General features: G+C 41.0%; 1 protein-coding gene across 1 annotated transcript in view; it reads right to left on the reverse strand.

Annotated features, from left to right (window-relative positions):
• ppp1r9ba (protein phosphatase 1, regulatory subunit 9Ba) overlaps window positions 1-13695 on the reverse strand; it is a 53195-nt gene continuing 39500 nt past the window's right edge. Inside the window, exons 6-11 of the mRNA XM_053514863.1 lie at window positions 11244-11379; window positions 5611-5754; window positions 5411-5464; window positions 5051-5280; window positions 2514-2610; window positions 1-408 (exon numbers count right to left, since the gene is read on the reverse strand). Of these exons, the coding sequence (XP_053370838.1) occupies window positions 355-408; window positions 2514-2610; window positions 5051-5280; window positions 5411-5464; window positions 5611-5754; window positions 11244-11379 (715 nt within the window). The 3' untranslated portion in view covers window positions 1-354. The remainder of the gene's footprint in view (window positions 409-2513; window positions 2611-5050; window positions 5281-5410; window positions 5465-5610; window positions 5755-11243; window positions 11380-13695) is intronic.

Consider the following 13695-nt stretch of genomic DNA (forward strand, 5'->3'; position numbering starts at 1 on the left):
TATATATATTTATATATATATATAGGGCCATTAAAAAGAGAGAGAGAGAAAAAAAAATTCTAATTCAAATACTGTTTGAAAGCAAAAACGTCCTAAAGTTACACATGTTGTCATGAAGACTAGAGGTGAGCAGGTCTGTGCCACAGGACATGTCTGGCAGGACATGATGATTTCTCTGTCGTGTCCCCGCCCCCCCTCCCCCAGTATCATCCCTTTAATGTTTCTTGCAGTCTTTCGGTTGTCCATTTGTTGCATGCCACAGGGGAAAACATGCAGGGAGGAGGGACGGCCAGGGCTGAAAGATTTTTTTTTTCTCCTGCTCTCTCCCTTGTTCTCCATCGTTCCTGTGCAGGTTTAGGAGGGCTCGGAGCTCTTGAGTGCGTCCACCTTCGTTTCTAAGTCAGTGATCTGAAAAAGGAAACAGAAAAAGAGGCTTTGTGAGTGTGTGGAATGAACTGTTGAGATTTCATTGTTTAATCTTAGACTTTCTATTTTCCCCCCTGATTTTCTCCCTAATTCGGTCGTGTCCAATTCCTCCCCGTCACTAGGGGGCTCCACATTAAGGCTACTACGACCACTCAGTCGGGAAGGCCGAAGACTATCACATGTTTCCTCTGAACTACATGACGCCAGCTGACCACATCTTTTCGAACTGCTCAATCACGCACCGTTGAGGGCGGCATAACACACTCGGAGGACAGCGCTATCCAAGGAGCTGGCCAAAAGTTTTGAGAATGACACAAATATTAGTTTTCACAAAGTTTGCTGCTAAACTACTTTTAGATCTTTGTTTCAGTTGTTTCAGTAAGGTACTGAAATATAATTACAAGCACTTCATACGTTTCAAAGGCTTTTATCGACAATTACATGACATTTATGCAAAGAGTCAGTATTTGCAGTGTTGGCCCTTCTTTTTCAGGACCTCTGCAATTCGACTGGGCTCTTAATCAACTTCTGGGCCAAATCCTGACTGATAGCAACCCATTCTTTCATAATCACTTCTTGGAGTTTGTCAGAATTAGTGGGTTTTTGTTTGTCCACCCGCCTCTTGAGGATTGACTACAAGTTCTCAATGGGATTAAAATCTGGGGAGTTTCCAGGCCATGGACCCAAAATTTCAAAGTTTTGGTCCCCGAGCCACTTAGTTATCACTTTTGCCTTATGGCACGGTGCTCCATCATGCTGGAAAATGCATTGTTCTTCACCAAACTGTTGTTGGATTGTTGGAAGAAGTTGCTGTTGGAGGGTGTTTTGGTACCATTCTTTATTCATGGCTGTGTTTTTGGGCAAAATTGTGAGTGAGCCCACTCCCTTGGATGAGAAGCAACCCCACACATGAATGGTCTCAGGATGCTTTACTGTTGGCATGACACAGGACTGATGGTAGCGCTCACCTTTTCCTCTCCGCACAAGCCTTTTCGGAAAAAGGTTTCATCGGAGAATATGACTTTGCCCCAGTCCTCAGCAGTCCATTCACCATACTTTCTGCAGAAGATCAATCAAAGAAGATGTTCTTTTTTTGAGAGAAGTGGCTCCTTTGCTGCCCTTCCTGACACCAGGCCATCTTACAAAAGTCTTTGCCTCACTGTGCGTGCAGATGTGCTCACACCTGCCTGCTGCCATTCCTGAGCAAGCTCTGCACTAGTGGCACTCCGATCACGCAGCTGAATCCCCTTTAGGAGATCTTGGCGCTTGCTGGACTTTCTTGAACGACCCTGAAGCCTTCTTAACAAGAAGATGAACCTCTTTCCTTGAAGTTCTTGATGATCCTATAAATTGTTGATTTAGGTGTAATCTTAGTAGCCACAATATCCGTGCCTGTGAAGCCATTTTTATGCAACGCAATGATGGCTGCACGCGTTTCTTTGCACGTCACTATGGTTAACAATGGAAGAACAATGATTTCAAGCATCACCCTCCTTTTAACATGTCAAGTCTGCCATTCTAACCCAATCAGCCTGACATAATGATCTCTAGCCTTGTGCTTGTCAACATTCTCACCTGAGTTAACAAGACGATTACTGAAATGATCTCAGCAGGTCCTTTAATGACAGCAATGAAATGCAGTGGAAAGGTTTTTTTTTGGGATTAAGTTAATTTTTATGGCAAAGAAGGACTATGCAATTCATCTGATCACTCTTCATAACATTCTGGAGTATATGCAAATTACTATCATAAAAACCTAAGCGGCAACTTTTCCAATTTCCAGTATTTATGTAATTCTCAAATCTTTTGGCCACGACTGTAGATTGTGATTAATGTGGGAGCCCGAAGTACCTCTCATGCCTCCCCTCTGAGAGAGCTCGACCAATCAGGCTGCGAGAGGTTACAGCATCACCCGGGAATCAAACTCACGATCTGTCCTACGAGTGCGTTACTCCGCCCCCAATGGTGCGTGAGCGAGCAGTTCGAAAATCTGTTTAAATATGCCAACTAATTATTAAATCTAAATATATTCCTGTAAGTTAATGCGGCCACTTTAATCAATCCTCACGTTTCCTCTTGCACTTTACCTTCTCCTGCAGGGTGTCTGTCTCCTCCTTGTGGCCGGCCTCTGATTCCTCCTGTGCACGCCTCTGTGCTGTCTCCCTCTTCAGATACTCAATCTCTCTGTATCACACACACACACACACACACACACACACACACACACACACACACATATACATATTAATGACCTACCGATAATCTACACAGACTAACAATGGCCTTATATCCTTAATCTGTACTAAACCTGTCCTGTTCGGAACCAGCAGCCCTTTTATAAACCACAACATGCCCTGATTAACCGTGTTTGTGTTAATATGTCTTATTATTACACCGCAGTGCACTCTGGTGGTTCTGGCCCATGTATTGCACCCACTAAGTGCAAACAGCATTCTGTATTTAAACCTGCCAAATGGAATTTTTAATTATTTGTCTGGTTCGAACAACTAGTCCGGAAACTATGCCCACACAAACATGATGTTGTTGAAGTAATGGCATTAGCACAAGTGGATTATTATACTGAGAAAAGCCTTTGGGGGAAAAAAAGGAGTTTGCAACATAACTTTCATTCTGCCTCAAAATCTCAGTCTGCTCAGAAAAAAAGGTCATTTTGTGTCAAATTATGTCCCCAGGTTTGTTTAAAATGTGCCATACCTGTACGTGCTAGCAAGCGCAATGACAAGAAAAAAATAAATAATAAAAAGTACTATTAATATAAACATTGGTGTCAATTTTGCAAGATTTGGACACTAGACAGTTCTGTAAAAACCAGTCTGAATGTCTGTTTTCACTCAGCGACTCAAGTGGACACATGCGTAACACTTTGCAAACCATGTAAGATAATGCTTTGGTTAAATAACCTATATAGGACTGTATCTACGAGTTGTGTTCAAGTCAAAACGGGATTTGTGATGAAATCTTTTCGTGAAAAAATAAAATATTAATATAATAATAAAACAATCGCCGTTCATTAGGCTTTAAGCAGGGTCTGGGGAAGAGACTCTTAGATGCAGTATAATACTTCAATGGTGCAAGAGGATCCCAGCCGAGGTGGCGACATTTGAACTTAAGCATCTTTTGAAGTCCCTCAACTCTGTCTGCTCCGCTCTCACCCCAGCTTCTTACGTGGGATATGCAAAGAAAGGAATTTCAATGTGCACTGATGTATGAGTGACAAATAAAGGCTTAATTAACTTAACAAAGATTCAGTCAAAGATCTTGTCTTTGGGAATCATTCAGGAACACCACTTGCACATTACAGGAACTCGTCTGGGAGTTACTCCCACATCCCCCTGTACAGTCCTGACCTCGCTCCAAGCCATTTCCATATGTTCTGGCCATTAAAGAAGTTCCTGGGAGGCCAGCGTTTCAGGCGTGAAGCAGTCAGTCTGATCATCACTCGGGGGTACTGATACTGAAAACTTTCTACCTTGATGGTATCCAAGCACTAATGAAACACTGGGATAATTCTGTACATCATTCATTCACTCATTCATCTTCCATACTGCTTTTCCTATAAAGGGGTGCAGGAAGCCCAAAGCCTATCACAGGAAACTTCGGGCACGAGGCAGGGTACACTCTGGACAGGGTGCGAGGGCACACATGCACACTCTTATTCACACACTGCGGGCAATTTGGGACCACCCATGAACCTGATCTGCATGTCCTCCAACTGTCAGAGAAAACCGGAGATCCGTGAAGGCAACCCACCATCCAGCACAGGGAGAACATGCAAACCCCACGCACGAGGTGGAAATCAAACCCTGGGGGTGATTTCTATTTGCATATCTAGAATACCCTTGCCATGGGTCATCACCTCACCCAGGGAGAACCCTTCCTTGTGTGCCCCACAACCCTACAGGATAAGTGTAATGTATGGACAGATCATCCATATAATGGATGGACAGATCTCTAGAATATTTTCTAATCTCTCACTTTAAAATGACAGCGGTCCCTCTGCATACAAACTTAATTCGTTTCCATCCTTAAGGTCAAAATTTCGTATCGCAAAAACGTAAACACCTTTTTCCCAATAGGACTAATGTGGTTAATATCTTCCAGCCACTCAAGAATAATACCAATAATACCACTTTACAATTTCGGTTCCGCGTTTTTACTCTGGTGAGATCTTCTTTATAAATCACGAGGGGAATCCCGGTGACGCAAGAAGGTCAGCTGATCATGTGTAAAGGAGAAGCCGGGAAGCTTACGCTTCAGTGTTGGTTATATGCATATGACTGTTTTTGTCTTTTTTGCGGATACATTAAAATTACAGGAGAGTATTACTGGACAGCGTTTTTTCATCATCGTGCTCCCGGATTGACTCGAAAAGCCGGTGTATACAGGACCCGGGAATACATCCATATACATACACACCAAAATATTTAGTATGCGGTTGTAAATAGTCGTATATTAAAACACAATCCATCAAAACTTTTCGAATCGTGAGTCAAAGATTTCCGAGCTGCTGCGTTCGTACGCCGAGGGCTCGCTGTATACAGCCGTGTCTAAGTACATGCCATTACACATCACATTTCCTTCCGTAAGTCCTCTGCCCACTCACTTCTGCTGGTACTCCTTAATGAGGCGTTTGGCTTTGCTGTATTTGCGCTCCAGTGTCTGGTACTGCGCCTGTGTCTCTTTAAGGTGCTCATCCACTGCCTGACACAGGCTCTGGGCCTCCATCCAGTAGCCCTCCAGCTTTTCCATGCGTTCTTTGGTCTCTCGCACGGTCTGCTCCAGCTGGGCCTTCTCCATCCTCCAACGCAGCTTTTCCTGCTCGGCATGAGCCAGCTGCAAAGAAAAAAACAAAACAAAAGAACAAAATAAAAAGAATGTGGAGACTCTTAGTATGTCATCTGAAATCCTTTTATCCTCTGCTAGCTTTTTTTCTATTAACTTGAAACACTTGTGATGTCCTTACCTTCCTTTTTAGCTGCTGGATCTCAGCCTGGGTCACGGCATGCTTTATCTGGAGCTGAAGACACAATGAATGATATGCATCTCTTTTATTAACCATAGTCTCTTGACTTAAATATACAATAATGCCTTTTTTTTTTCAACCTGAATCTCTTCGGTGGTGAGAGAAAAGGAGGAAGGCTGACGACCGCATGCAGCACTGACCTCTTTAAACTTGTGGGTTAGTTTCTCTGGGTCCATCTCCACAGGAGAGAGCATGTCCTCGCTCTCAGCCAGGTCGAACACCTCGATAGCGTTAGGGAACATGGGGCTCATCTCCTCGTCCTCGTCTGTGCCGTACTCACCCGCCTGCACACACACGCAGACAGAGAGAGAGAAATATAGCAATTCATTAACTCAGTAACTCCACCGTCTTTCAATACGACTTCTTTCTCTTTAATGATGTCATCATTAACAATGACAGATAATCCATGATAATCAGCAATAGGACGAAGAAACTAATAGTTTTTCAAAGCCTTGTGCTAAATTGCAGTTCACTTCAAGACCAGCTCTTTAAGATCAGGTTTTTTACTTAGTAATCTTTTCCTGGTATTTCAAAGGTTCAAATATTTCAAAACCTTTGGGTGTGTGTGATGCAGTAAAACATTAGTGACAATTCCACGATCGACCACAAGGTGGCAGGGTTTCTGCAGACACCAACTGGCCATTTGTAGTCTGTGCATTAGATAAGGTCATTCACATTTTCAATTTTCATTTCCAATCAAATTTCTTTCACATTTCCACTGAAGTGCATCGCGCTAATATGAGTAACTGCAGTGCTTATTCCAGACAGGTGTACTGCCTGATACGTCTGAGGGACTAATCGTGCCATCGTGTCAGTAGAATATCTTTACAAAAAAAAACAAGTCAGAGTCGGATGTTCTTTCGGAGATGTTCTACTAATCAGCGGTGGCCAGTATTCTTTTCTCAGAAGCAGAGACGCCACACGACTGATAGCTGGGTTTGTGGTTGGCGTTAAGCTTGACTCGCTTGAGCTGGTGCTGGAAAGGAGGACCTTGAACAAAATACCATCTATTATGTCCAACACCAGTCACCCAATGGAGCGTCTGCCAAGCAGAAGAGCATGTTTAGGGACAGACTTCTATCATAGAGCTGCTCTACTGACACTCCTTTGTTTTCATACACTGTTTTAACACCACTTTACCGTGACGTGATTGGTATTCTTGGGAGTTGTTATGGTCCCTCAACCTCTAATCGTCCTCCGTTACACAGTACATGTATCTCTGCTTTGTAACAGGCTCTCTTTACACACGCAGTTCACAATAATACAGTATTTTCCATCAAGCACTATGATAAAATCAGCTGTCTTAAAGACCATTCCAGGAAGGAAAGACCAAACGTACCACTGATTATTATATACAGCGAAACCTCGGATTGCGAGTAACGCGGTTTGCGAGTGTTCTGCAAGACAAGCAAAGATTTTGAATAAATATTGACTTGGAAAACAAACAAGTCTTGGTTTACGAGTACTGAGTATCGTGTATCAAGTATGCGCTTCTTGTTTTGACGCCGAGCGTCACGTGATCACAACTAAGCCAACGTTTTTTCTCTCTCTTGCACTACGGAATTGTGGGTAATCGTCTCCCCTGGTCGGTCTCTGGTAAGTCACTTACTTGCACGCGTGTACTGTTTACTATAACACTGTGACCACGTATGTGCACATAAAACATCTTTTATTTTGTATCTGTATGCGTGTGTGTACAGCGCGTGTGTAAAGCAAAAGAAAGTCTTATTAGAGAGGTTAAATATAAATTTTCTCTTTCTGATCAGCCTGCTGTTTGTGTCTGAAAGCACGTCACCGGACACCGTGCCCCTTTACCCATACACCCCTCCTTTCGCCTTTACACACACCCCCTGCTCCTCTTGCCTTCACACACACACACACACACACACACACACACACACACACATTCTGCTCTACACAGAAACACTGCTCTGTCTTGATTCTTTTTAGTGCAGGTTAAGTTTTGTTTTTTAACTTTACAGCAGTGATTCCCTTAGTATGCGCTCACGCGAAATTTATTAGCGATATTCCTTGCTGGTTTTTCCGATAAAACACTCTTTCCGTTAAGGTGTGTGTGTGTGTGTAAGAAACTTAAATAAGAGAGGAGGAAGATTTACTGTGTAAGATTAGAAGGGGGAGACGAAAGGGGCTGATTCCTTCTCTCCTCTTACTTTAGCTTCACACACATACACAAACACACACACACACACACACAGCGCCTGGCCCACATTAACGTAAACATTTATCTGTCAGGATTTATTTTTACTTTTTTAAAAGGTAAAGTACAGGTTCATTTGTTTCATTTTTACTTCATATTTTGTATTAATTATTTTTATGTATTTATTTTTTTGGGGCTGTGGAACGAATAATTGAGTTTCTATTATTTCTTATGGGAAAATTCGCTTGACCAACGATTGTTTTTAAATACGAGCCCGCTTCTGAATTACGCTCGTAATCCACTGTAAGGTTCCACTGTACTTTGGATGCCTTCTAGTGATGTGAAGCTTGAACTACCCATTTCTGTTTCCTGTACACAACCTACTGAGGTTTTGCGATGCTTTGCGCTGCACGTAGAAAATGAACGAATCATTCTCCGAGACTACTCGTTCTTCTGAGTCACGTTAAAGACCCGTTCAGAAATGTAGGAAGAAATAAGAACCAGGAAAGACCATGGAATGACTGTAGAGGGTGTGTTCAAACTTTTGACTGATACTACTGGGTAATGATGTACTAATGATAAATGATTATGTACACTACTGAGTAACATACAGTAGGTGACGATTCCCTTATTCTGAACCATAATTTCAGTTAAAGGCTTTGTCTGGCTGAAAACTTCTCATTTTCCTGAACAGTTAAACATCACATTACACACACACATGAACTAAATGTAACGAAAATCATAAAGAATCTGAAAATCGTAACAGTGTACATAACGGAGTAGATGGGAAATTAATATACCCGATGACAATGAGCTATTATGGATTAATTTACTTTTTTGTTAAATGAGAGAACACTTGCAACAGTGGGTTTAAAAAGAGAAGAATGAGATGGAAATCAAGTTTGAGTTAGATGTTAGTAACTAAGTTGACAGAACTTTTGTGGACATTAATTAATTGATATATAATTTAATTGTTAAATGAGAAAGTTGATTTCAAATATATATCATGTTTTATCATATACGTTGTTTTTATTTATTGTTTTGAAACCACAAATCCCTCAATTGCAAGACAATTTGGCAGTATTATGACAATTTAAGCTAACTGAAGCAGAGGTTGCGCACAACATCTGTGTGATATTATAACCTGCTTTCTGTCATATTTAAAAAAGAAAATATCTTTTAATTAATAAATATACTTATCATCAACAAACATATAATGTAGTCACATTATAGAATGACTCGAGAGAACAACTTACTGTACAGCAAGAATAATCCATCAAGAACTACACAGAGAGAGGGGGTTACTACAGTCTTTATGTACTGTATGTATGACCCCCTCATTACATCACTGAACACATAAAGATGGGCCTACAGAGAATAAAGTGATATAATCACATTACTTACAAGTCTGGACTATTACAAAAAATGTCCATAATCAAAAAGACCCTGAAAACCTGGCTTCCACCCTCATTGATTCCTGTCCCTTTAAACAACATACTGCTGCTACAAATAGAGACAGCAGATGCACAGAGACTGAGTCATAGCACTGTGTAACTGTGAAGAGGAGGAACGGGTTCCTGCAGACCCCTCGCCTGAATGTCAGCGCTGTTAGGAAACTTCCGAACAAAAATGCACGGCTAAAGTTCCAGTAAGAAAAAACATACCTGCCTTTTAATTGATCAGGCAAATGTCAGCGTAAATGATCTGAGAGACGATATTCGAGTCATAACTGCACTGTCTACGGATACATGATGCATATTCATAACGGTCGTTCATGCGAAAAGAAAAGAAAAGAAAAGAAAAGAAAATTTAAACGTAATGCTTGTCCGGTTGGGGATCCGATCTGATTATTCCGCTGATCTGTATTACATTTCGGACATTACAACTGGTATTTATTTATAAAGCCTGAGCTGAATGTTCTTGAAGTGCGAGACTGCCACGGCTTTGAATCATCTTAGAGACGCCGTGTGGAGGAAACACACCGCCACACTTTCGCTTTCGTGCCCACGTCCTACCCGAGTGGATCGCAGCACATCCTCCGACGCTGAATTATTTACCACTTGCTTTACACCCGAACGCGTCACACGTGGAGGAGGAGGAGGAGGAGGAGGAGCAGAGGAAGGTTTGGCTGGGATACTGTAGATCATCAAGGTGTGAATAACTGTGTGTGAATACAGGACCGATAGCACTCTCACCTGCTTTATGCAAGTCCCTTGAACAAAGCGACACTAAATACTCCAGAAACAACTTTAAGCCACTGTCAAATTATTCTCAAATAACACAATGTTGATCTTTAAACCTTAACGATCTCCTTATCGTGTCCTCCTTGTCATTTTGTCTTCCTCTGTAGAAGAAGCAATTCCAATTAATGCCACGTTTGTTCAGACTTGCATTTAACTGTCTGAATGCATGATTTCCACATCTGTAATTCAGTCTGAAAAATACCTGTCTAAATGCTGTCCTGCGGTTAATTAACCTTTTGATGAAGTTATTCCGCTGTATGAGAGTAGAAAGTTGAAGATTATAAAAAATACAGTAAGCTCATTGCACTCTTGTAATGTAATCGCACGTGAATCATTCTAACTGCTATTTAAACCATCTGGAGACAAGGATCAAGCAGGACAAATGTCTCAAACGGACCATGATTATGCTAACAGCCGTGTCCTTACGATGTATGTAACATCAATTACTCGTCTCTACTAATAAAAGCATTGCAGTAAAAGTCCACTTTAGCACTTTTTACATTTTATCCAGCCTCACTGTTGTTATGTTGCGGAGGAGAAGCTGCTGCCAGTCATTATGCAACCTGACACGTACACACCCACACAGTCCTAATCAGGACGACAATGCTAGCCTGAAGCTTGAACTATAATTACACTTTAGTTATGGGTATGCATGCATCTAAAAAAAAAGAAAATGGTTTTCCTTTCTTTTTTTTTTTCTTTTTTAGAATTTAATTATGCCTTAATAAATGCCTTTCCTCACCGATGCAGTAACTTTTGCATTGAGTGCATAAACGTACAGACTTTTTATAAGTTGGACATTTCTGTATTCTTCGTACTGTAAATACTTTTTTTTTTTTTTTTTGATTGATCATTGGAAATATTTTAAGATACATGCATTTCCGTGTGCTTTTATCTGTAATCATTGAAATTAGAACAGAAAAAGGGTGGAAATATTTCTTTATAAGTGTAATGAATCCATAATATATGAGGTTCCACTTTTTGAACGAAATATTTCAAAAACACACACACACACACACACTTCAAAGATATTCTAATTTTAGACGCTCTGTACACAGATTGTGGACAGATTTATACTAGAGCTAAATTTGGAAAAGCAATATCTTTGCATCTTGCAGCCATTATCTAGTGCAGAAAATGCAAATTCAGTCATCAAATAATGGAGTGATGATACGAACACGTTCCCTCTGCCGTGGCCCAAAAAGATGATATTAAATTTCCATTCATTTTCCTGATTCCACGTCTTTAATATTACCTGTAAAGCCTCTTTTTACGCCCACTATCTGCCTCTGTGTAGAAGACATGAGCAAGATGTCAGCCTCTTGCCAATTGTGTGTGTAACCTTTTTCTCTGTGGGTGTGTGAAGCCTAACCTCTTCATCCTCCTCCATGTACTGGTTATAGCGCTGCTCCATCATCTCCCTCTGCCAGCGCTCCTGCTCCAACGTCTGCTGGATCAGCTGTGCTACCTCGCTCTGCTCACCGGGCTTCTCTCGCCCAATGATGAACCTGCAACACAAACGTTATGATGTGTCACTTTAGTGCCTGAGCATCATGCGATGACTTGATCAGACTCAAAGGAGTTAATAAGGGTATTTATTAGTTTTATTAGATTTGTTTATTTTTTTCATCCTCAATAAAATTTTATTCACCTTGTGTTTTTTAATGGGCATTTAATCTTTAACATAAAGCGTACACCTGCCACCCTGATGCAGCTCATCCAGCTAAAGCTCAGCTTCTGTATTCAGTGCTGATGAATCTAATCTAATCTAATCTACAGCTGTGCCAAATGGCATTGGTTTCAGTTGGCCTCTCTCCGGTCCTGCTATGCAATGCACTAGCTGGTGGATTGTCTGCTGTGCAGAATAAGACACACCTACAGCAAAAACACATGTGAGAAGTTCACAGCAGAGCACCTGACCAGAGGAGAAGTGTTGCCGCATAATAAAGATTTGGGACAATGAGAAGCCACTAACTGCAAACACTGGTAAAGAAAGCTGGGAGAATCTGAAAGAGGTTTTTGGGAACCTGAAATGTCTGACCATGCCTCACAACCCAGACCTACTGAACTGTAAACCTCTTTCACATGTGCAGTTCGAACAGCGACAGGAATGAGTTAAGCGTCACTGGGTTTTCATGCATGGACAAAAGAGACTTGAAAGTCACCCTGAGACCATCAGTCCATTTATTAAATTATTAAAATGTTCAGGTATTCATCGGCAAAAATTAGCTTATGTTGGTTGTCTAAGATTAGATGTGAAAGACGCAATTTCCTAAAAAAGGTATAAAAAGAAAAAGGTCTACATGTCATTTAAAATTTTAAAATAAATCTAGACTTTATTACCTAAAATTCACACAAAGCCATGTATACATCACACCTAAACATATTTGGGACATATTTGAAGCTTCCAAAAATGTGTTGCCATAAATCTGTAAGCAAACACTTGTACAGAATGCCGTTGCATGTTGCAGGATTATATGTGTGTTTCCATTTGAAGTGGTGACATGCCATTCCTCCAGAATCCTCCAGGTGGTGCACTCTAAACTATTTATACATGGAGCAAAGCATCCTGTGCGTTAGGAGCAAGGTACAGTATTTGCTTAGGTTGTTTAGAAATTCATTCTCTCACACACACACACCCATCCGCATGCAACCTCCACGAACACAGACCCGGGATGGGAATCAAACCCGCACCCTGGCGGTGCCAGGCCACTTCACCTTCTTTTAAGAAGGTAACTTTTTTAAAACAAACCAACTTAAGTGTTAAATAAATGCTTAAGTGCTACATCTACTGCTTTCTTACACTAAGTTTCATTTTGCGTCCAGTGACTTTGTGACAGATAATGTTTAACAGCTTAAAAAAAAGCACAAACGTCACTGGTTAAAAATTACTGATAACAAAACATGTCTTTAAATATGAATAGAGCTTTTTCAGAATGTAAATTCTTTATCAAAAATACAGTGACAGTTTAATTTATGAATATGCGTAAATGATAAGACACAGCCCACTGAGCTGTCTCTGAGATAAGATGCTTTTGTGCACCACGTGTGAGAATGAGTGACGTTCCTCCAGCTCGCCTGAATGCTCTGAGACAGGAACAGTGGGCTTGAGGAATGCACGGTTCTGCTCACAACACTATCTAATCTACTGAAAAATTAGACTGCAATTTTTTCTTGGACAAAGAAGACTCACTATGCGCTATTTTATATCAAGGACGGTCCACTAAAATCCACACGTACTGTATTGTGCTGAAATGTGCTTCTTTTCCGAGTGGATGAAACGTGTCTTTTTTTCTTTTAAAGAGGGAGTAGGTTCAGATTTCAGCACACAAACATGAACGTTATGCAATAACGGCATCCTACAACAATGCTGAAGGGTAATATGAAGAGTGCGATTGATTTCAGCTATTAGTTAGCGGCACATGCGGTAATGATTCCCTCTTTCCATCTCTGACTTCCCTTCGACACTGTAACAGCTACTTAGTAAACCGGTATAAACCTGTGCCTGTAAATCATGTAGAGTATCAGCAACACAATGCATAAATCAACAAAGATAGAAGAACCTGGAACCTTCACATTAGAGGTAAAAATGACGGGATTTGAGAAAAGAGAGCAGGCTATTTGTCTTTCTGATCGGCAGTTATCTAATTGGTATCTCTTCTACTTCTATTCTTTTCTGCTCACCATGTTTGCAGTGAGGGGTTATTTGAACTACCGTAACCTTTATGTCCTCACCCTGGTCAATCCATCATGACCTTTCTTGTCTTTCCAACCATTATGAGTCTGTGTAGCCTCTAAAGACCTAAAGAAATTCCAGCCATTTC

Source organism: Clarias gariepinus, chromosome 16, assembly GCF_024256425.1.
Source record: "Clarias gariepinus isolate MV-2021 ecotype Netherlands chromosome 16, CGAR_prim_01v2, whole genome shotgun sequence".
NCBI classification, from domain to species: Eukaryota; Metazoa; Chordata; class Actinopteri; order Siluriformes; family Clariidae; genus Clarias; species Clarias gariepinus.